The sequence below is a fragment of the Panthera tigris genome, chromosome F3, assembly GCF_018350195.1.
Source record: "Panthera tigris isolate Pti1 chromosome F3, P.tigris_Pti1_mat1.1, whole genome shotgun sequence".
Classification (NCBI taxonomy): domain Eukaryota; kingdom Metazoa; phylum Chordata; class Mammalia; order Carnivora; family Felidae; genus Panthera; species Panthera tigris.
In genome coordinates, this window is record NC_056678.1 from 66171628 (window position 1) to 66195813 (window position 24186).

The 24186-nt window shown below is 47.5% G+C and overlaps 2 protein-coding genes across 3 annotated transcripts; both read right to left on the minus strand.

The window, feature by feature from the left end:
• Positions 1–11740: 11740 nt before the first annotated feature.
• LOC102972850 (T-cell surface glycoprotein CD1a-like) lies at positions 11741–15404 on the minus strand. Of its 2 annotated transcripts, none has more exons than XM_042976501.1 (6): positions 15091–15404; positions 14272–14538; positions 13317–13595; positions 12840–13118; positions 12422–12449; positions 11741–12278 (listed from the first exon to the last, which is right to left on the minus strand). In XM_042976501.1, the coding sequence occupies exons 1-6, from the start codon at positions 15149–15151 to the stop codon at positions 12182–12184; spliced, it is 1011 nt and encodes a 336-aa protein (XP_042832435.1). In that variant the 5' UTR covers positions 15152–15404; the 3' UTR covers positions 11741–12181. The 2 variants fall into 2 exon arrangements, with proteins under 2 accessions (XP_042832435.1, XP_007084332.1); XM_007084270.3 differs by having other exon boundaries at positions 12422–12512.
• Positions 15405–20489: 5085 nt separating this feature from the next.
• Positions 20490–23696, minus strand: LOC102948549 (T-cell surface glycoprotein CD1a-like). Its single transcript, XM_042976502.1, has 6 exons — positions 23534–23696; positions 22721–22987; positions 21769–22047; positions 21291–21569; positions 20872–20962; positions 20490–20725 (listed from the first exon to the last, which is right to left on the minus strand). Exons 1-6 carry the CDS (start codon positions 23592–23594, stop codon positions 20680–20682), a joined length of 1023 nt encoding a protein of 340 aa, XP_042832436.1. The 5' UTR covers positions 23595–23696; the 3' UTR covers positions 20490–20679.
• Between the last annotated feature and the right edge of the window lie 490 nt (positions 23697–24186).

Genomic DNA, 24186 nt, shown 5'->3' on the forward strand with positions numbered 1-24186 from the left:
GCCCGGGCAGCCGAGCTCGCCCAGTGCGGGCCGAGCCCCCGTGCAGAGTGAGCACAGCCCGGAGGAGGAGAGCAGACCGAGCCTGTGGGCGTGGGACAGGTTCTACCCTCGCTTTTTCTCCCGGAGTCACTCGTGAGACAATCCACGTGATTGCCACGGGAAAGAGCACAGACTGATGAAAGAAGGGAGGAGAACGTGGGAAAACTCGGCCTCAGGGGAACGAGAAGAGCAGGGACAGCCCAGCCCAGGATGTGGCCGTGCCGGGCCAGTCACCCCAACAGAAGCTGGAAACCCGCGTTCCTGGGACCCGTCCTCTCCTTGCTCCCTGTCACTTGTCTGTGTGGCCTGCATAGCATGCCTCTTCCCGTGGGGGCCAGGGGCAGCCGTGACCCCCGCTGCCTCCCGCAGCCCAGGCCCCCTCCACATCTGCTGGGCACTCTGCCTCAGCGGCCCCATAAAATGTAGACCTGATTACGTCAGGCTCGTTCTTAAAATATTTCGGTTACTTCCACGAAAAGCCAGCTAAACTCATCCTAAATTGGTCAGTTTTATGCCCGGAGGCTCACGTGGCTGGCACCCCAACAGAAAGGCAGGTGGGGTGGGCAGGGGGCTCTGTGAGGAGGGGACTGAAGCTATTTGCAGTAGTGAATGCTCAGGAACACAGACCCCAGGGTCTGGAGTCTATAGAAAAGGCATCGGGGAGAGGAAGTGGGTACAGGTGAGCCTGTAGACACACACAGCCCAGATGGGATAATCTGACAGGGGAGCGGCCTCCTGGGATAAGAAGGTTGTGGCTGTGCTGCGGGCCCCCTGCTCTGCCTCTGGCGACAGCCTTCGCCAGGCGCCCTCTGCTCGCCCAGAAGTCCTGGTCCTTGACCCTCCCGAATTCACCTCCATGGGTGATGTTTGCCCCTCAGAGAGCTCTCCTGGGTTCCCTGTGGTCGCGGCCAAGTTCACAGGACCTGCCCCCTGCCCTGCCATCCCCTGCCTGGTAAGCCTCACCCTCTGCCCCGTTCCCTGTTGGAGAAACCCCACAGCCACATGCCCTTCCTGGCCTTTTCACTTCCCCATCAGCACGCCTGCGGGCTACCCCCTTCCTCCGGGTCCCAGCAGCAGCCCTGCCCCCTTCCGCGTCCTCCACCTGCCCCCCACCCACAGCACTGAGGGCGGGATAGTCCCCCAGGAGGACCACCTGCAGAATGCTTCCCCCACAAATAACTTCTCTGATGGAGGGGAACTGACGTTCTCTAGCCCGCCTTCGACCGCAACAGTGTCTGACTTGGTCCACGTTCACATCCATTTCTACTTACAGAGTCTTTTCTTTCTCTGTTTCCTGGGTCTCATTTCTTACTTTTCTAGCTTGAGTCCACATTGTTTTCTACTCACCCTTCATGTGAGTTCCCAGGCCCTCCTCTCTTTTACCACCCCTGCTGCCTTCCCCCCTCATCCATTCGTTCAAAGACCCACCACCCCTTGGCTAAAATCTGAGAGCTATGGCACTACCTTATCACGTTGACCCTTAGATTTCTGTGTGTAATTATATATGAACCACGTGCTTTTTTTTTTTTTTTTTGCAAGACAGAAGTAGATATTTTTTGCAAGGTGAAGGTTTGCATAATCCATTTTTACAGTCCCACACTCTCATGCAAAGCAAAGACTGACTATACCACAAGATTTGGAGTCAAAATTTGAACAACGGCAATTTGTTGGCATTGACGACATCTTCTTATTGATATCATAGCTTCATTTTTATTTTATTTTTATCTTTTTCAAATTGTTTACTTCATTTTTCTTTTTAAAAATCCCTTAATCCTTTGAAACTTGCAAGGAATTAAGTACATTCAGTTGGGATTCGAATATCATTCTGCGTTTACTAAGTTTACGAAAATGTCGTGCCACATTAGGACTGAGGGCGTCAACGTAAAGGATATTTGGAAGCCCACGTTTGGCTTTTGTTTTATTAAAAGTTCAAATTAGCAGTATCTTTAAAAATATACGGTTGTATTTCTGTCCCTTGAGAAAAAACTAGAAGTAGGCAGTTCAGGGTGGTGGTGGCATTTCATTGCATCAGGGGCTTGGGTGCTGGTTTCCTCTTTTGTTTGGGGCTTTTTTTTTTATTATTTTTTGTTTTACCTTATTTTGTCCTATCATGGTCTTCACCACTCCAGGTCCTCATTCTGAAGGTCACCCCATGCTCCGAGATGGTTGCTGAAGGTCGTTCCTGCAAACGCAACTTTCCACCAGCAATCAGGAAGAAAGGAGGGGGCTGGGCACACCCACCTCCTGCTATCTCAACACACTTCACGGAGGTTGTACAGTCCATCGGTCAGAGCACAGTCACGCAACCACACCAGCTACAGGGTGCCTAATGGTTGCAGCCTTTCTGCTGCCCAGCTAATAACTGGGGGGTTGATTTATTCCAGAGAAGGTGGAGAATAGATTCTAGAGACAACCGGTGGTCTCTGCGAGGAGCCCAATCCACCTATCCATTTAGGCACGTAGGTATGATATATGGTTGGTCAATAGTTTGCTTGAGTAATGCTGCTCAAAGCTCAAAGACCAAGCGTTCTTTTCTCAGGACACGTTACGCCCAAATTAGGGATGGTACTGGCTCCTGTCGACAGTCATCTCTGGCTTTCTTGCTGAAGCAGAATGTGTTGTGCTCTGGGAATGGAAGGAGTCGTAATCAGGCCAGCCGGTGCCTCTGTCTTAGAACAGCCCCAAAATTGGGTCTCAGGAAGGATCTTCGTATTCCCTGTGGACGCTCTCAGTCCCCTGGGAGCAAATCCCGGATTCAAGCGACAGTCTTTGACCAGATCTCCAAAAGCCACGAGAAATGTCCAGTTCCTAATTCTACCCACAGCTCAACTGATTATTGGCTACCGCTCTGCATTTAGCAGGTAATATAAAAATTGTGGCACATGAGGTGGATGTTAGAGTACATAGTCTAAAAGTCGCTGCCGCTCAAGTTCAACATAGGCGGTATTTACAAGAGACGTAGAGTATGCTCATTCCTACAGATAATGGAAAATCAAGCCTTGAGTTTGCCAGAGCGTGGGAGACCTACACGCAGGCCCGGATGCCGTCATGCTGTGTAGGGTTGTCTCCTCATCTTTCACGTAGCCTGATATCATCCCCTTACGTTAAGAGACTTAGCAAACTGGTGAAATTGACAGAACAAATTTCTCGAGAACGTTGTTCACCACACCACATAGGAACTGATGGGAGAAATTTCCGTGTGGCCTGAGGACCAGGAAAACCTATACTTATCCTGAATGACTCACCTTTCTATATCTTCTAGTCCCTTCTAGACCCTGCCTCAGTCACTGCAGAGTCCTCCCGTGACTTAAAACTCACAGCCAGTGTTCAGGAGGGCATCATGATGCTTTTTTAAATTTATTTCATTCTTGGCATCATCTTACTCTACCAGCCAAATATTCCCTTGGATTCTATTCCCGTGTTACTGTTGATAAACTTTTCATCTTATATGCATGGTTTTACAAGTAATTCCAATGACTAACTAACAAGTTAGTGTGAATTTAAGCGTGGGGTTTGTAAGCCATTGTTCCTTCAGGAACAAGGACACAGAAATTTTGTTTTAATCTCCACTGCCACCCAGAGGTAAAATATAGAAATTAATCCCAATCTGTAGCCTTGGGCGATTACAAAAAACCCTCACATTTCTAACCAGAGGGTTTTGATGTTGCACATTTTGATTCTGTGCTTACAAATGAAAGTACTTGATACAATATTTTATATTTTTATGTCTTTTTTTCCCTGGCGTTTTATCCATGGTGCAACCCATTATCCCAATTCAGTCTCTTTATTCTGTAGAACATAATTTTAAAACGTTTTCCAATATTTGTTTTGTCCTGTTGTGTTTTGCCTGTAGAATCGTAAGCGCAGATAGTTGAGCAAATATTCTCCTTCATTTGTGGCCCCCGGACATTTCTTGGTCTGAGCAGACCACCTCTGTAAACTACCTGATCTGTTCATCCCCCTACTCCCTTCTCGCCACATTTTACTGTCTTGATGGGCTGTCCTTCTGTTCCTGTGTGTTCTTAGAAAACGTGGTGTTTTTTGACGTATACAAGTTCAATTTCCACAAAAGGTATTAAACTGTATGCTTTATTTACTAGCATATCTCATTGAGCACTGTTTTAAAGACGTTACCACAGTGCTCTGTGTACATGCGTATCTTATTTTTAGAATTCCAAATACTTCTTTCAGTCGTCCACCATTAATTCTGTCCAGTGTATACCTGGTGGACAAGAAAGCTTTGATTTTGTAAAGGAAAATGCAACAGTGTTTACTTTTTGTGTATTTGTTTTTTCAAAAAGCCCATCCATTCTATACACTTCGTGGTACAGAAGCAACAATTTGCAAAACAGTGAAATCGTCCGTGTTGCCCCCACTCCTCCTGGACAGGCCCGTCTCCTAAGGGAGGAGAACCCAGGACTCTTGCCTGGCAGGACCCCCCTTAGTTCCGGGTCCCTGGGAAGGACCAAGCCCTTGGAGCCTGCCCCACTGCTGAATGGGGGCCGTGTACGTGTATATGGCAGGCGGGTGAATGACCACCCTGGGCCATTTCTCGCCAAGGCTCTGCAGCCTCCAATTAGGGAACTTAATTTAAGAAATAATTCCTCACCAATAGGTCATAAAAATATTCTGCCTTGTTCTATGCTGCTAACTTTGTAGTACTGTCTTTTACATTTATGACTTTATTCCATTGCGAATAAATCTTTGCTCTACTCTTTCAAATCTATTTGTAGTCATTTATTCTTCCATATAATATAAAAATTAAATTGCTATGTGCCTCCAAAAATCCAGCTGGAATTTTAATTAGGAATTTACTGATGCTATAGAATAATTTAAAGAGAAGTATGCTTTTTTATAATGATAACTCCTTCCATCCAACTCTGATGAATTAGAAATACTATTAGGATCTTTAAGCGTTTTTATAATTTCTCTGTAGAATTCTCATATATTCTTTCTTTAGCTAATTCTTGGCTATTTTGTAGATTTTGTTGCTATTATAAGTGGCATTTAATTTTACCTTATTTTCTCTTGTTGCTTATATAAAAAATGCTGTTGACTTTTTAATATTTATTTTGTGGCTAAATAACTTGCTAAATTTTTTAAATCTTTTTCTATTTTTTTTTTATTTTAGAGAGAGAAAAGAGCGGTTGTGAGCAGGGGAAAGGGGCAGAGGGAAAGAGAGAGAGAATCCCAAGCAGGATCCACACTCAGCGCAGAACCCAACTCCGGGCTTGATCCCAAGACCCTGGCATCATGACCTGAGTCAAAATCAGATGCTCAACCGACTGAGCCACCCAGACGCCCCAAGAACTTGCTAAAAAAAATTTAAATGTTTCCTTTTGAGAGAGAGAGACAGGCAGACAGAACACAAGCAGGGGAGAGACAGAGAGAGACGGAGACACAGAATCTGAAACAGGCCCCAGGCTCCGAGCTGTTCAACGCAGCCCCTGCTGCGGGGCTCAAACTCACTAACCGTGAGATCATGACCTGAGCTGAAGTCAGATGCTTAACTGACTGAGCCCCCCAGGGGCCCCAGAAATTGTTATATTAGCTCCAGTTGTTTACTTTTAATTCCAATTAAATTCCAATTCCTAGGATTCTAATTCTAGGTAGAAATCATACTATCTCAAAAAAAAAAAAAAAACAAAAAACCCACCAAGAATAAAAAGATACTCATTTTCTTGAAATCCTTACAATTTTTTATCGCTTCTCGGCCTTTTGGCTAAGATCAAGTGAAATCCTTACAATTTTTATTTATACGTTAAATTTTTACCTAGATAAGTTCCTAAACTCTCTTGTTATTCCCATTATTTTGCTTATTTTTTAATTTTCTTGCATACAATTGTATGATCTGCAAATAATAATAATTTTTCTTCAATTTCTATTTCCATGCCTCCTTATTTCCCTTGCCTTCCTGGATTAAGGATGGCTTGTAGTATTCTACAGAAGAGCGAAGATTCCAGTGGGCGGTCATCTCGTCCTTGGTTCTCACTGGAATACTTTTAAACCTTCGGAAGCAAATAAGTGCCCTGCAGGCTGCTTGCACCCACATTCCCTCCATTCTGGGCTGGTCAGGTTTTATCAGAGGGGACATTTCAAGACATCAAATGCTCTTTTTGTAACTCTGGACGTGATTATTTATATAGATGTGGTTTTATTTTCTTCATCTGTTCAAGTAAGGGATTCTATGGAGAGATTTTTAACGGTAGACAATCCTTACGTTGTGTGGGTAAATCCCACTTCGTCGGGTGCTGGATTCTGTTTATAAATATTTTGAGTCTGTGCACCTAATTTCCCGGAAAGTGTGCCTAAATGAGGTCAGCAGATAGTCACTATTTTAATATTTGTTTTATTGTTTTCCGGAAAAAGTCTCGCTGGCTTTGGTGTCATGCAGATTTTGCCTCAGGGAACTGGTTGCGGTTGTTTTCCATTTTTCCCTTTGCCTGGAACAACACATCTGGAGCAGGGTTACCCGCTGTGCCTGCAGTCTGCACCCAGGACCCTGTACAGCTCACAGGAACTGGTTGATGCTCCTTCCTTCTCTGTAGCAAGGACCACGCCCTCAGGCGTTTTCCCTCTTCTTGTTTCTCCTTCCTTCTCGCTCATGAGGAAGTATGTCTTTGTGGGCAGACGTGCGCAGCCCCGTTTCAAGAAGAAATGCCCTTTGCCTAGTTATTCACTGCAAGTGCTCATTTCCGCTCTCAAGTTCCATTTCAATGTTCTTTTCAGAACGGAGACATTCTCTAGATGCTCGCAGCTTGCTGTGGACTTGGCCAGGTAAACTGCCTCTCATGTGGGAATAAGAAAAGGAATTTTTAAGGTCACCAAAACGATTAAAATAGTTAAAAATGAACGGGTTCATAATGAAATCATTATAAATAGTGAACATAAAGATTCATAAATGGGATCAGGCGGTGATCAGTTAACTCTTCTCTCATGGACAAAACTGACTGTAGTCATCTGGTCACATGTCTGGATTTCAGAAAAAGAAAAAAAGAAGAAGGAGGAGGAGGAGGAGGAGGTTTTTACATGCCATTAAAAAGTTCTAGGTAAGTGATGAGTCACTTAATTCTACTCCTGAAACCAATACTACACTATATGTTAACTGACTTGAATTTAAAAAAAAATGTCGGGGCACCTGGGTGGCTCAGTCAGTTAAGCGTCCAACCTCAGCTCAGGTCATGATCTCACTGCTCATGGGTTTGAGCCCCACGTTGGGCTCTGTGCTGACAGCTCAGAGCCTGGAGCCTCCTTCTGATTCTGTGTCTCCCTCTCTTTCTGCCGCTCCCCAGCTCGTGCTCTGTCTCTCTCACTCTCAAAAATAAACATTGAAAAAAAATTTTTTTTAAGTTTAGAACAAGATGAAAAGCTAATGAATAAATTAGGAAAACATCAAATACTAACTAAGTTAAACACTTTTACCATGCAACACTTCACATTTTAAAACATCACACCTTTCAACCTGATCAAATAACTTTTGTGTCCAGAAAGCAGGAGACGCACCTGGGGTGGGGGCACAATGCTTCCACACAGTGGAAGCAAAATGCCACCACTCACTCATCTGCTCTCCCCATCTGCCCACGGATCTCATGGATTCTGCACAACAGCCCCTCCTTCCGACTGTCCAGGAAGTTTACTTTTCATTCAGCTTCTCCTTTCTCCCGTGTCCAATCACAAATGGAGTCACATTTGTACTACACTCTGGATCCTTCCATGAGGAGATTCTCCTAGTGGACACTTCCATCCCCTAAATATGAGCCCACTGTGGCCGAGGCAGAGCCACTATTTAGGAAACCAACAGGAATGCTTACAGAAAGAGAGGAAGGCTCTGTCCCCATCCCATGTGAAGGCTCATAAAGCCCACTGTAGACAAGATTTTTAGAGATTTTGTAGAGAATAACCTGTAAAGAGAAAAGTTGACACAGAAAGGCGACAAATTTTTCTGAGTTTTCACCTGGGAAATTAAAAACAGACATCAAAAAAGGACTGAGCTTGGAGGAAGAGATGATTCATTATATCTCTAATATCTTGACACACAGCTGCTTCTCAAGGGTTTTGGAACCAGTCTCAGAGAATATGCAACCGCACAAATAGTACAAGTTGAGTAAGAGGTGAAGGAATGAACTGACGTATTGGGTCTGGGGAAAATCCACTGAAAACTTCTTGCATTTTGAGTATTTAATGCCATTGCCACAACACTTCCTGGTTCATGATGGCTGGTGAGGCTTGTCCTCTGGTCTGTAGGCAAAACCTGTAGTGAATTTTTACCGGTCACTTATTCAGCAGCAGAATCAGCACTCGATTCCTGACCAGTGGTTTATTAGAAACCCACGAAAACACCCAGGATAGGGATTGATCCAGATGTCAGTGTCAATAAGACAGGGTAAGAGTGTGACAGGTGAGGACATGTGAAGAAAAAGGCAAGCAGGTAAGAAAAAGAATAGAGGAATATTTTCAAGAATTGAAGGCAAGGAAGAGAAGAGTGAGGAAGAACACCGCAAGGAAGAGAGATATTATCCCAGCATCCCCAGGGGCCACGTCCACGTCCATCAGAGGGAGCACCCAATCACGAAGGACAGAAATCCACCTTTTTGGGCTGAAACCGTACAGGAAATGAATGGGCTGATGGAACTGGGGATCCCAGGGTTATTGGGGCTCCAGTCCCTTCTGTGGGTCTGTGTGTCTGCCTTCACTCTTGTGATGCTTTGGTTTTGTTGTTGCTACTGTTTTCTGCTTCACGGGAATATGATGACAAATGAAAACCGTACCTTTGTACAGCATGCAGCTTTCCAGCCACCCAGGGAGGAAGGCTGGGAGGCACCATGGGCGACACGGGCCTTCGCCAGGTCCGACAGGTGCAGCACAGCCTGTGATGTGACAAGAACAAAAGTCCTCCTGATGAAAGTCTTCCAACAACTACTCCGAGAGGACGGCCTGAAGAACGTCGGGGGCCCAGTGCACACGGCATGCAGGGAGCTGCAGGTGACGCTCAGGCCCTGAGCTGTGGAGCCTCCAGTTTGACATGCAGCATTTTGAAGGAAAATGAAGCATTGGTCAAGAAAACCTGAATTCAAGCAAACCATGAAAGTGAATTGTTATGCTGCATTTATCACACATTAGAATACTTTTAATTGCGAGGCAAGAATTCTGTTTTCTTTAAAAACCGTAAAAGGAAATACACACTTGATGTTTGGTATATGTTTGGAACAAGGTAACATGATGCCACAATCACTCTTGGTAACACGGCCACCACCTCACACCCGGATCCTCTCCTTTCTCTTTCTTTCTTTTCTGTTCCTTGTGGCGAGAACACTTTGGATCTACCCTCTCGGAAAACTTCGTGTGTAGAATTTCTCTGCCTTCTTGTATGTAGGTGTCATCCTCAGGCTTGCTTCCCTGACGCTGAAAAATGGGTTGAAGTTGTGTCAGGCTTCATGCCCGACCTTATCATCCAAGACGATAGAGACCATCTCTCTCCTTGCCATCAACCACAAGAATCGGAATGCCTGTGACCCGAGCCACCTGGAGCCAGTGTCTGGCCCCAAACCATCGCACTGGGGAAGGTCAAGTGGCTCCTGTCTGGTGAGTGGCCTGAACTGGATGGAACCTGTCCATGCTTCATCCCGTCGCATTGTCAAGGATGCTTTCTCCTGAGGGACTCAGGGTGATCAGAGCCCAGGGCCACACACAAAGCTGAAATCAACCAACCCAAACCCACAAGGTGGCCATGAGGTAGACTAGACCCTAGAGAAGAAGCCAATGGGTCTCATCTAGGGGAAAAATTTGGGGAAGTGCCATGATTTGCTCTCTCCCTCCCAATACTTTTCACCTTTGCCACCTCTCCCATCTCAACATTATCTCCCAGAAATGTCCCCATGTGCAGCAGTGGGAACCTGCATTTGTTCCCTCTGGACGTTCTCCTGCCCTGAGCCTCTCCTCTCTGACCCTGAACAGATTAGAACTAAGTCTCTTTCGCCATTGAACACAAAGAGCTTCCTGTACTAAGAAACTATTAGAAACAACAATTAAAACCTTAAAAAATCAAGAAAGCAGAATTTTCAAACCCCAAAGGCTATAATAACCTTTTCCTCCCCACTACCTTCCACTCCAAATGTCCCTGCTGCATGGTCAGGGCTTGAGAAAGGTTTATTGAGTGAATTAATGAAATCTACAGTAACTGAAGTCTGTCCATGGATGTTTCCACTGCCTTTGGGGTCATAAGTCACAAAGAGTCCATGTTCATTATTCACGGAGTCTGTGCAGATTGGTCTTCCTACTGGCATTGATTTGTAACCCCAGACACATGTGCTCATTGATGTTCATGGACACATAGAGTGGCCGACATGTGTCACACACCCCACATGTTCCCCAGTGAGGCTGAACCAGGTACCGCTCTGCCTTCCTGTGTGAATTCCCACACTGCAAACACGTGTCCTATTCACGATCCATTTGGTGCCACACTTTCCTCACTTACATGCTCTTTCTTGGTGATTTTGTATTTAAAATGACCCTGAAGCCCAGAGCTACAAGGAGCATGGGTGGTCCTAAGCACAGAAGGCGGGATGTGCCTCACAGACAAAAACACCTGTGCAGGTAAGGCTCGCTCAGGCTCACAAGGCAGAGTTGTGGGCCATGAGGTCAGTGGTAATGAATCAATAATACAATAAATTCAGGAAAGGGACAGAAAATTTGTGATGGCCATGTGGAGCCACTCTAGAAAGTACTAAAGTCACATCTAGGATGCTATGATGACACCACAGAAAAGGGGAAAGGAAACTATATTCGTGGATTCATGAGATGATGACTATTTCTTGTTTGTTTCTAAAGCATCATGGGCAGCACAGCTTTGGGGCTGAAAGCCAAAGACCCTGGATATCACAGTACCCATGCAGGGGAATATTACAAACTTTTGAGCTGGTATTTCCGTATAGGGAAATAGAGCATGCAATCAATTATTTGGAAATATATATATATATATATATATATATATATATATATATATATATGAATAAGCTCTATTTAAACACAAACACACGGGAAACAAGGCTGTGTATTCATCAGTGGGCAAGTGTTGCGGGCAGAGGCTCCCATGATCCCAACCCCCTATTAACTCCAGGAGCAACGGCTCACTGTGGCTGATTCCGTGTCCTCAGGGACTGGGACACAGCAGCCACGAATGTGAGGATGCTCTGTATGCCCTCTCCCTGCCGGACCCCCGTTCGTTCCCGAGCACAACACTCTTACTGGCTTTTCGGGACCCACTCGTTTCCCTCCAGGGACGCACTCACACTGCTACCTCTCAGGCACCACATTTATGCACCTGTGAATCCCCTGCTGGTTTTGCTAAAATGCAAATTGTGATGCAGTGAACCTCAGCTGAGGCCAAGCCCCTATACTGCCAACAAGCCCCCAGGTGACGTCTCTGCTGCTGTCCTGGGGGCCTCAAACAACCAGGACCTGCATCTGCCCTCCTCCTTTCATCCACAACAGGTCCACTCCAACAGGTGTCTGTGTTTAAATAATAGAAATATCCACAGACAAAACTGTATTCTCCTCAGAGGCTCAGAGATGTTACCAAGGAACCATGACAGTATCAAGTCTCCAGGCAAAGTGAAAAGACTTTTAACAAGAAGAACATCAAATGTCTCAACTACTACAAACATGACAGGAGGCAAAAGAAGAAAAACCTATGAAACTGGCATCAATTCAACACAGACTTTTATTGAGGACATATTCCATGCAGGCGAGACTCCTTGCCAAGGATACAAATATTAGAAAGACATGGACTTTACTCTCAAGAGGCCTAAGAATTAGGATGGAAAAGGGACCCAACTGGGGACAATAAGGGATGGGTAGTGAGTCATACGTTTGCCAAAGAGAAACTATGGACGTTGGAAATTCTCAGCAGGCAGAGACTGCTTCCCCTTGAAAATCAGGGAGGGCTCCCTGGAGGAAGTGACATCTGATGCCTGTGACCCAGGGAGGTACTCACGCTTCATTTTACTTGGAGAAAATGTAGAATTTAACTCCAAGAATCAGGTGAGAACAACAAAGCCCGCTAAATTATTCTTGGCCGATATTGACAACTGATCATCGAGCAGAAAGGAAAGACAAAAGTTGCACACAGAGACTTGCAAATCCATCACCACTGAGCTGGGTTTAGGTAAGTGCTGGAACTGGGGCTGCTGGGATCTCTCTCCGGAGGGAGGCCAGTGCACTGAGGTCTCCAGTGTGATTTCCTGGGAGGAACAGATTGGAAATGCTCTGCAGCATGTGGAGGTGAGGACTCCAGGGGAAAGGGCATGGTGAGGAGGAGGGCTGAGGACAGACAGGAAGGTGGGGACACAGTTGGGAAAGAGCAGAAACACGGTTCCAGACTTACCAGCGCTTCCAGAGCCAGAACGCAAGACCTGCCAGAAGCACCAGGGGCACGATCACCACCAGGAAGACCAAGCCCACGGGGCGGTGCTGCTCTGTGGGTTTGGTGCACAGAGGGTGTCAATTCCCATCCACCCCGGGTTGACCTGCACCTACCTGGTCCTTTTTGCTCCCGTCACCCTCTGCCTCACCAACCACCCTTCCTCTTTCTCCTCTCCCATCCCTGCTCACAGATGGACCCTTCAACCAACCCTCTGCTTCCTGCTGTATCTACAGGACCCTCACACCCAGCTCTCCATTTCTTAGGTCACTAAATTTTAGTCCTTTATGATCTGGAGTCCCTAGAATCCCAACTTTGTACCTATCTCTCCTGCACTGCTGGAGGACCCCCCTTTCCCTGCTGGGCACCAGCCCTTTCTCACCCCAGTAGAGGACAATATCCTGGCCTTCTAGACTGCTGTGTCTCACTCGGCAAGAGAGGCCGGCTGCCTCCCTGGCTTCCACATCCAAGGACGTCTGAAGATACCATGTCCCGTCAGCATGGGGCAAGACCTCGCCTCGTCGGGTGCCCTGGTGCTCCTGCTCACCCCGCATCCACGTCACCCACACTGGCTTTGGGTAGAAGCCAGAGACGTGGCACACGAGGAGCAGACGGCCAGGCCCCGGACTGGGGCCAGTGGACAGCCAGGCCTCGGGCCTCACTGCAGAGACAGGACAGGAATTCTCAGACTGAGAGGGAAGATCTTCACATCAGTTGAGATACATACATCGCTCCACCTCTAGAAACCTGTCAGCATCATCCCCTCTCCCTCCTGGCCCCCTCTTACCCTGAAGCTGAGAAATGGTGCGAATTTATGAATGCACAGAGAGAATGCTTGGAGGTTGGGAGCAGAACTGACCTTGTCGCTTGAGATATGCCTTTCCTGCATCAAGAAGACCCAAGAGGAACTGAGGGCAGGTGTCACTGAAAAGCGTGTGTATAATTTCATTGATCACATAGAACCGATTGAATAGTGTGCAGACTTCTTCGGTCCTTCTGCCTCCCTTTGGAGATGGCCACCATGACGTGTTCTGGAAGCTCATGAGATCTGATCCTTGATATGCAATCTCCACAAATCCTACCGATGCTTCCCCAAGGTGCAGCTCACAGCCTCCTTCCAGCTGGACCTGAAACGGATCTGGAAAGAGAGGGTGTGAGATACAGGAATAGAGAAGGGAAAGTGTTGACATGAGGTGAGTGGAAGCCATGGATGGAGGAAGGAGAAGTTGAGGGTATTGGAAGGAATCAAGCAAAGTGTGCTTTGAGTGAAGGCTCAGAGAGAGGGGAAGTGGTGGTCACTGGAAGCAGAGGAGGAGGTGAATGCGGAAGAAACCAGTGTTGGAGGAGTGACTGGAAGGGTGTGGGCAGAGAACAGGGAAGGCCTCCACTAGAGAGCTTGGATAAAATCATCTAGGGTGAGAAGAGAGAAGTGGATACAGGGAACACATAGACAGAGCCCATTGAGGGGACTGAACAGGGAGAAAAGCACATTTCAAGGATCTGTCACAGAGTGCGGGAGAGGAGGACGTCTGGCTGCAGGCCAGGGAATAGGGCGGTCACTGAAGACATTACTGAAGGCCTCAGAGCACAGCCTGAGGTCAATGAGGGGAGGGGAAGGAGCAGAAGACATAAGGCTTTTCGAGAATCAGGGTCTGGCTTCTGCCCCGTGAACAGACAGGTGTGATTCAGTTTTACGATGGGGAATCGAGAGGTTCAGCAGCCAGTGGAGGCTCTTTCCTGGAGGAAGAAGGAACTCATGGCTACACACACACCGGCCACCTCCATCCCACCTGCCCTGAGGGACCTGAACTCACATTCAAGCTGCCATTGACTGACATGGTCCTGAAATACCTGAAGAAATCTAATGGAGTATGAATAGAATAACTTTTCCAGTTCCATGAACTTCTCATTGCTGAAGTTGCCCCTGGACCAAGGCCGCAGGAAAATGAAAGCTCCGGTCTTGCTGTCCCAGCCATGAGTCTGCAGCTGTCCCAGCCAAGCTGAACCCTGATTTTGTGTCCGGGCACGGTTGTAAAAAGATGAGGTCAGGATGATTCGAAAAGTGATTGGCTCCTGGAAGTCTGTGCCAGAAGAACAGATAGACTAAGAAAGAGGAAGGCAGAGGGAAGGAGAGAGAATCAGCAAAAGGGGCCAGGGAGGGGCACCGAAATCTGGAGGACAGGGAGCCGTAGTTCCCTCTGGAGACACGTGCTGCCCCAGAGCCCCGAGCTTGGCACCCACCATTCAGAAGAGCACAAGGCCCTGGGGTCAGGGAGGCTCAGGGAGGAACCAGGTGGACATGCCTCACTCCCCAGGAATGTGCTGGGGAACCCACACCATGTGTGCACGTGCGCACAGACACCAATGCACACATGTACACACACATTCAGAGTTACACGTGATATGCACACACATAGACACAGATGCAAATACAGACATACAGACACCCACCCACACACATGCACACACGGCAGAAACACACAGAGATACACACACAGGCACATATACACACATACTCATACACATATACACACATGCACACATGTACACAACAACATATGTGCACACATGACACACATCACACAAATGTAGACAAACACTCTTGCACCGACCAGGCAGGGCCACATCCTCACCATCGTCACTGTCACCACCTGGGACGAGAACCGTGAGCAACACCAGTTGCAACAACAGCATCTTATGTGCAGATGTTCTTTCTTTCTCTCCGAAAGTGGGTCTTCGGCGTCTGTTCTCACAAACCTCCCCACACGCAGCCCCTCTCTTCTGACTTCCTTCTCAACACACACGCCTGCCCTGAGTCTCCGCGACAATGCAAATGGGCTCCGCCCTCAACCCTGGACACCTACTCAGACTCTCACTTCCCCTCCGGGTCTGACCCTCCTCTCGGCTTCCAGCTTCTCCCTGTCACCAGCCTCCGTCGTGCTCCCTGAGGCCCTGATTCAGGCCCTGTTCAGGCTGGGGAACAAGTCTCGTGTGGCATGGAAAAGGGACCCTACCTCTCGCGCCTTTTCTCCTCATCCAGACAGTAACCCATGAAGACACACGACTCCCCAGCACCCAACCCTGGACCCTGCTGTCACCCTGTCCCTCGTGCCCTTGGGTCACTGCCCATGGACTCCCTTGCCTCTCTTACCCCTTCTGCAACCCATTCACATCTCTGACTTCTCACTGTCTGTGTTCAAATACAAAATGAAGCAGCTTGATTTGAAGGTCACCTTCCCTTAACTGGGGGGACAGGCGTCTAATCATGCAAATAATCTCGCCTTCTTGGGGGATAGAGAGGGTCCATGTGAGAGAGGACCTCACTTGTGATGAACAGAGAATTCCTCACTGACGGGGGAAGACTTACATTTCTGGGGGAGGTTGGACTGCACTTAGGTTAGGTGAAACAAGGTTTGGGGAGTTGGCCTGCCCAAGGCACCATTTTGAGCCCATGGGTTTCTTTTAACACTTACTCTATTCGCTTTTCCAAATTTCGCCATGATTGCCTGTGTAACAGTATCAACAACCACCAGTTCACCAATGTTTTTAGGGGAGAATCAGTTGCCATCAGAGAGACCACAGGATATTGAAACATCTGAAGAATACCTCCTCAGTCGGACTTGCATTAATATATATTCACTCACCAAACAGTCGCTTAACAGCTTCCTGGATCCAAGCACCTCACTACGCACATGACAATACAGTGTTCACAATGCAACCACTATTCAAGGAGCTTTTAGTCTACTTGGGAAGAAAATCACGTCAACCGAGAACTAACCATTTTGGTGTGCTGAGTTTTCTTTTAATGTGCAGACTCTAGACTCTAACAAACCTGCCTGCAACAATATTTACTAAAGTGGTGACCTTTACAGGTGTTTGCCCTCTCAGAATCTTGACTCAGTTGTTGGCTCAGGTGTTTCTAATCCCCTGGAACCGGATCCCAAATCCAACAGGGCCTGGCAAGTGGTAGGCGCTCGATGATTAACTCTGAGTGATTGGATAATTCAGTTCAGGCATCAAATTATTCTTAAAGGTTATGGATTTCTTTGACATAAAAATGTTTTTAGTATCCAAAAGTATTAGTTGTAATCCTACTTGATGAAATCTGAATCTACACAGTTATCTTTTGGATTCAAGCATATGCTAATAACCATGAAGTTCACACCGATTTGTACGGCAAATCTACAACAAGAAATCATGGGAATTTATAGTGTGTGCACTTAATAGAGTGTTCTGGAATCGTGTATCCAGATTCCCTTCCTACTATTCCTGCTAGAATGTTCCATGCTTGTCTTATCATGAGTCGGCCTTGCTGGACATGCTGACCTTCTACTTCCATGGTGTTCCTAAGTGTTTAAAACCCCTTAAGTATTTGTGCTTTATGTCATCTGGATAATGTGTTTGGGCTATTTGTCTGGTTATTTCTTGGATCACCAGTAAACTGAAATAAACTCAGGCTGTTGAGAGAAAGATAATATTTTTGGCAAGTTCAGACTGAAACATAGAAAATTGGAAAGAGCTCACTCCCACACATAAGATTTTGAAAAGCTGGATCGTCCAAATCACTTCTCTGGAATCCATCAAATTGAAGGGTGAGAGCATGTTGTCAACCCAAAATCTAGGGAAATACAGACTCCTCCAAGGAAATCAGGGATTCAGATGCCAGAGGCTTTATAAACCAGAATGAATAATTCAGCTACAATTGTTAACAAATGACTGAAGGCTCATTGAGGACTGGGAGGCCCAGAGAGTCACAGACTTAGCAAATTTGATATATCTCTAGGCTTTTGCCCATTGGCCTCCCAGGGTCCTGACAAACTGAAGTCCAGGATACAGACTAGAGAACTGGTTTCTGGTGGTACAAGCCTGACGTCTGACAGCAGCTCCCTCCTAAGAAGGGCAGGAAGACCACCATCCCCCATAGAGGAAGGAGCCTTCACTGGGTGTGGGAAGGGCAGGGAGCCCCACTACCTCAGGGCACAGTGAGCCACTCTGCAGCTGGGGGGAGGGGCAGAGGGGGAAGGGACAGGAACACACCTTGTCCCAGACTAAGAAGTTCCATCTGCTGAGGCAAAGGGGGGAACTCTCAGAAGGCCCAGTCCCCAAACTGAAACACAAGACACCTGGCTGAGGATGGGACTGGACCAGAGCAGAGGTAGCGTCCCCCTCTCTGTCCCAAGCAGACCAGCCAGCAGGGAACCAAGGGCAGCTCCTGCTGGTGGGGGTTCAAGACGATGAAGATACATGCCCATGAGCCACATCCTGTTAGAAAAAGAAAATTGCAGACCCAAAAGGATGTCATCAGCTGAGTTCCCACCCTGGGACTTCATACCCAATTGAACAAACTACAACCACCCAGAAATGTAGACTTATCCAGTCATCACCAGTAAATTTTTCTTTCCATCAAAGCAATGAGTCTGTCACCTGGTTTCTCTCCAGCCCCCAAAGACAGATGAGGTCATATGCATGATAAGAGCCCGTACTCTTCCCCCAAGAAAGAGGCCTGATTCCTGGAACAATCCTTCACTTTTGCTGCTATCTCCCCGGCCCCACCCTCCTTCTATAAAAACCTTCCATTTGTACAACTTCTCTAAGTGCCTACCTGAGGGTCACATGGGGTGATGTGTGATTCATGGATCATTTAATAAAGCAATTATTGCTGAAATCTATGAGGTTAAATTTTCTTATTTACCAATTCTAAAGTTTGCTCTGGATGATTAAATGTACATATCAAAAAAAAAAAAGCCTGGAGGACAAGATTATTCGTTATGTCTTAAACACCTGTACACACAGCTGCCTCTCATACATTTTAGAACCAGTCTTAGAGAACATGTTTACCATACAAATAGGAAAAGCTGACTAAGTCATGAATGAATGAATGAATGAATGAATGAATAACAGAATGTACGTATGAATGAATGAATGAATGAATGAATGAATACATGTGTTGGGAAGAAATCCATGGAAAATTTCTCGCATTTTGAGTATTTAATGCCATTGCCACGACAGCTCCTGGTTCATGAAGGCTGGTGCAGCTTACCCTTCCATCTCTAGGAAAACCCTGGAGAAAATTTTTACCAGTCACATACCCAGCAGCTGAACCAGCACTCGATTCCTGATCAGCGGTTTGTTAGAAACCCACGAAAACACCCAGGATAGGGATTGATCCAGATGTCAGTGTCAATAAGACAGGGTAAGAGTGGGACAGGTGAGGACATGTGAAGAAAAAGGCAAGCAGGTAAGAAAAAGAATAGAGGAATATTTTCAAGAATTGAAGGCAAGGAAGAGAAGAGTGAGGAAGAACACCGCAAGGAAGAGAGATATTATCCCAGCATCCCCAGGGGCCACGTCCACGTCCATCAGAGGGAGCACCCAATCACAAAGGACAGAAATCTACCTTTTTGGGCTGAAACCGTACAGGAAATGAATGGGCTGATGGAACTGGGGATCCCAGGGTTATTGGGGCTCCAGTCCATTCTGCGGGTTTGTGCGTCTGCCTTCACTTTTCTGATGCTTTGGTTTTGTTGTTGTTACTGTTTTCTGCTTCACGGGAATATGATGACAAATGAAAATTGTACCTTTGTACAGAGTGCAGTTTTCTAGCCCCTGAGGAAGGATGGCTGGGAGGCCCCATGGGCCACATGGGCCTTCGCCAGCTCTGACAGGTGCAGCAGAGCCTGTGATGTGACATGAACAAAGGTCCTCCTGATGAAAGTCTTCCAACAGCTTCTCCAGGAGGACGGCCTGAAGAACGTCAGGAGCCCAGGGCACACGGCATGCAGGGAGCTGCAGGTGACGCTCAGGTCCTGAGCTGCCGAGCCTCAAGTGGCATGCAGCATTTTGAAGGAAAACGAAGAATTGGTCAAGAAAACCTGAATCCAAGCCAACCATGAAAATTAACATTTTATGTAGCTTTCATCCCACATTTGAATACTTTTAATTGCTGGGCAATAAACTCTGTTTTCTCCAAAAAAAAAACATAAAACGAAGTACACACTTGATGTACAGGGTGACATGATGCCCACAACAACACTACCCCACCACCTCACATCTGGGTCCTCTCCTTTCTCTTTCTTTTCTCTTCTTCTCATTCTTGTGGTGAGAACACGTTGGATCCAACCTCTTGGAAAACTTCACATGTACAATTTCTCTGCCTTCTTGAATGCAGGTGTCATCCTCAGGCTTTCTGTTCTGCTGCTGAAAAATGGATTGTAGTTGTTTATGCTTCATACCCCGACCTTATCATCCGGGACAAGAAAGATCATCTCATTCTCTGCCATTGACCACAGGAACCAGAACGCCTGTGACCTGAGCCACCTGGAACAGGTGCGTGGCCCTGAACCATCACTCTGGGCAAGGACAAGTGGCAGCTGTCTGATGATTGTCATGAACTGGAGGTTACCCGTCCATCCTTTGTCCTGTCACATTGTCAAAGATGCTTTCTCCTGAGGAAGTCAGGCTGATTAGAACCCAGGGCTACACACGAGGGTGGAGTCAACCAACCAAAAACCACAAGGTGGCCATGAGAGCATGACAGGTGGACTGGACCCAACAGAAGCAGGCAAAGAGTCCAATGTAGGGGAGAAGTTTGGTGAAGTGCCATGATTTGCTCTCCCCCTCCCAATGTTTTTCACCTTTTCCATCCCTTCTATCTCAACGTTGTTTTCCAGAAATGTCCACGTGTGCAAACATCTGAACTACTACAAACCTGTCAGAAGGCAAAAGAAAAAGACAAACCTATGAAACACAGGTATTTATTGAGGACATATTCCATGCAGTGGGGCTCCTTGCCAAGGATACAAATATTAAAAAGACATGGACCTCATCTCTAAAGTCCTAAGAATTAGAAGGGAAGGGACCCTAACTGTTGGCAACAAGGGCTGGGGGTCAGGAATAGATTTGCCAAGTGCAGGAAAATGAGGTGCTAATTCTCACCAAGCAAAGACTGCTTCCAGTTATGAATAAGGGACGGCTCACTGGAGGAAGTGATGTCTGATGCCTGTGACGCATGGACGTTGCTGGGACTTCATTATACTCTGAGATAATTTTGAGATTTAAGTCCCAGAGTCAGGTCAGAACAAGAAATCCCCTTAAATTACACTTAACTCATCTTGACAACTGATCACTGAGCAGAAAGGAAAGACAACAGTCACATAGAGACTTGCCGGTCCATCACCACTGAGCTGGGTTTAGGGACGTCCTGGTCCCGGGCTGCCGGGATCTCACTCCAAAGGGAGGCCAGTACGCTGAGGTGTCTTGTGTGATTTCCTGGGAGGAACAGATTGGAAATCATTCTGCAGCAGGCGGAGGTGAGGAACGCAGGGGGGACAGCACTGGGACGAGGAGGGCTGAGGACAGACAGGAAAGTGGGGAGACTCTTCGGAAAGTGCAGAAAGGTGGCTCCAGAGACTTACCGGCGCTTCCAGAGCCAGAGCGCAAGACCTGCCAGAAGCACCAGGGGCACGACCACCGCCAGGAAGACCAAGCCCACGGGGCGGTGCTGCTCTGTGGGTTTGGTGCACAGAGGGTGTCATTTCCCATCCACCCCGGGTTGACCTGCACCTTCCTGGTCCCTTTTGCTCCCGTCACCCTCTGCCTCACCAACCACCCTTCCTCCTTCTCATTTCCCATCCCTGCTCAGATATGGACCGTTCACCCAATCTCTGCTTCCTCCCACATCTACAGGACCCTCACACACAGCTCACCACTTCCTGGGTTACTAAATATATGTACTTTTTAGTCTGGAATCCTAGAATCCCAAGTTTCTCTTCAGGCTCTCCGGCTCTGAGGACCTGCCACTGTCTTTCCCAGAGGGGACCCCGCCCTTTCTCACCCCAGTAGAAGACCATATCCTGGCCTTCTAGACTGCTGTGTCTCACTCGGCAAGACAGGTCAGCTGCCTCTCTGGCTTCCACATCCAAGGACGTCTGAAGATACCATGTCCCGTCAGCATGGGGCAAGACCTCGCCTCGTCGGGTGCCCTGGTGCTCCTGCTCACCCCGCATCCACATCACCCACACTGGCTTTGGGTAGAAGCCAGAGACGTGGCACACGAGGAGCAGACGGCCAGGCCCCGGACTGGGGCCAGTGGACAGCCAGGCCTCGGGCCTCACTGCAGAGACAGGACAGGTATTCTCAGACTGAGAAGGTAGATCTTCACATCGCTTTAGATACACACGTCTTTCCACCTCTAGAAACCTGTCAGCATCACCCCTCTCCCTCTTGGCCCCTTTTCACTCTGAATTTGAGGAAATGTTGCAAATTTATGAGTGCAAAATAGAGAATGCTTGGAGGGAGGGAGCAGGACTGACCTTGCCGCTGAAGATCTGCCTTCCCTGCCTCAAGAAGACCCAAGAGGAAACGGGGGCAGATGTCAATAATATGTGCTCGTATTCTTAAGTTGACCACATGGTACTGATTGAATAGTTTGGAGACCTGCTGAGCCCTCCTTCCTCCTTTTGGAGATGGCCACCATGACGTGTTCTGGAAGCTCATGAGATCTGATCCTTCATATGCAATCTTCATGAAGCCTACTGATGATTCCCCAACATGCAGTCCACAGCCTTTTGCCACCTGTACCTGAAAGGGATCTGGGAAGACAGGCTGTGTGTTATAGGAAAGGGGGAGAGAAAGAAATGAAATGAGGTGAATATAAGTGAAAGGCAAAGAAAGCAGAGGGAGATATTGAGTGTATTGGAAAGAATGGAGCAAAGTTTGGTTTAGGTGGAGGCTCAGAAAATGGGTGATCACTGGAGGCAGAGGAAGAGGTGAATGACTGAGGAAGGCACAAATGTGGGAGAAGATACTGGAAGGGTGTGGCAGAGAACAGGGAAGGTCTCCAATGGAGAGCTGGGATAAAATCATCTAGGGTGAGGGGAGAGCAGTGGGTACAGGAAACGCATAGATTCACTGAGCGATCTGGATTGGGTGAAAAGCACATTTCAAGGATCAGTCACAGAGTGAGGGAGAGGTGGGTACCTGGCTGGAGGCCAGGAAATGGGGTGGTCATGGGAGATACCAATAAAGACATGACAGCACAGCCTGTGATCAATGAGAGGATGGGAAGTAGCAGAAGACATGAAGGTTTTCAAGAATCGGGGTCTAGGTTCTGCCCCCTAAACACATGTGGAATTCAGTTTTACGATGGGGAGAGACATGAAGTTCAGAAGCCAGGGGACGCTCCTTCCTAGAGGAAGAAGGAACTCAAGGAGATGCACACGCCTGCCACCTCCATCCCATCTGCCCCGAAGGATCCAAACTCACATTCAAGTTGCCATTGATGAACATGGTTCTGAAATATCATAGGAAAAATAATGGAGAATGTCTGTAATGTCCTTTCCTCTTCCCTCAGCTCCTTCTCGCTGAAATTGCCCTTGGACCAAGGCCGCTTGTACATGAAAATGCCTTTCTTGCTGTCCCAGCCATGAGTCTGCAGCCCATCCAGCCAAGCAGAGCCCAGATTTTGTGTCCAGGAATGGTTGTAAAAGGATGCTGTCATGATGCTTCGAAAAGTGATTGGCTCTTGGAAGTCTGTACGAGAAGAAGAGATAGACTGAGGAAGAGGAGGGCATTGGGAAGGAGAGAGAATGCAGAAAAAGGTCTCAGGGAGGGGCATCAAAATCTGGAGGAAAGGGAGCCGTAGTTCCCTCTGGAGACATGTGCTGCCCCAGAGCCCAGAGCTTCATACCCATGGTCCAGAAGAGTACAAGGCCCTGGGGTCAAGGATGCTCAGGAAGGAACTAGGCTGACATCCCACACTCCCCAGGTATGTGCTGGGGAACCCACACCCTGCATGCCCATATGCACAGACACAAATGCACGTATGTACACACACAAATACTCAGAATTACGCACACACGCATACAAAAACACAGATGTACAGACACACACATGTGCACACATGCAAACACAGAGAGACGCACACAGGCACTATCCACACATAATCACATATATTTACACATACAGAACACAAGCACATGCACACCAATGCACACATGTATGTGCGCACACATACAAGCACACACACAGACACGTGCACACACACGTGCCCCCACAGGGCAGGCCCAGAGTCCTCACCATCGTCAGTGTCACCATCTGGGACAAGAACCGTGAGCAACACCAGTTGCAACAACAGCATCTTATGTGCAGATGTGCTTTCTTTCTCTCGGAAAGTGGGTCTTTGGCGTCTGTTCTCACAAACCTCCCCACACGCAGCCCCTCTCTTCTGACTTCCTTCTCAACACACACGCCTTCCCTGAGTCTCCGTGACAATGCAAATGGGCTCCGCCCTCAACCCTGGACACCTACTCAGACTCTCACTTCTCCTCCAGGTCTGACTCTCCTCTCCGGCTTCCAGCTTCTCCCCGTCACCTGCCTCCGTCCTGCTCCCTGAGGCCCTAGTTCAGGTGCTGCAGAACAAGTCTTGTGTGGCATGGAAAAGGGACCCTACCTCTCGTGCCTTTTCTCCTCATCAAGGCAGTAACCCATGAACATGGCTCCCCAGCATCCAGCCCTGGACCCTGCCTTCACCCTGCCTCTCCAGTCCTTGGGACACTGCCCAAGAACTTCCTTCGTGTCTCACCCCCAGTCCAGCTGATCAGTGTTAGTGGTCTTCTGTTTGGTTGTTGTTGTTGTTGTTTTAATTCCAGTATAGTTAACATACAGTGTTGTATTCGTTTTACGTGTACAATAGAGTGATTCAGCACCTGTACACCTTACTCAGTGCTCAT

Excerpts from the sequence above, each read along its gene's own strand:
- LOC102972850 (XM_007084270.3), bottom strand. The coding sequence starts at position 15,151 with ATGCTGTTGTTGCAACTGGTGTTGCTCACGGTTCTCGTCCCAGGTGGT. Across the intron at positions 12,513-12,839 it reads GGATATTGTCCTCTACTGGG|AGCAGCACCGCCCCGTGGGC; the intron begins GTGAGAAAGGGC and ends CCAAACCCACAG. Across the intron at positions 12,279-12,421 it reads TTCTGGCTCTGGAAGCGCTG|GAAATCACACTGGAGACCTC; the intron begins GTAAGTCTGGAA and ends TGTTCCTCCCAG.
- LOC102948549 (XM_042976502.1), bottom strand. The coding sequence starts at position 23,594 with ATGCTGTTGTTGCAACTGGTGTTGCTCACGGTTCTTGTCCCAGATGGT. Across the intron at positions 22,988-23,533 it reads AGATGGTGACACTGACGATG|ACTTCCAAGAGCCAATCACT; the intron begins GTGAGGACTCTG and ends CTTCTCGTACAG. Across the intron at positions 20,726-20,871 it reads CTCTGGCTCTGGAAGCGCCG|GAAATCACACAAGACACCTC; the intron begins GTAAGTCTCTGG and ends TGTTCCTCCCAG.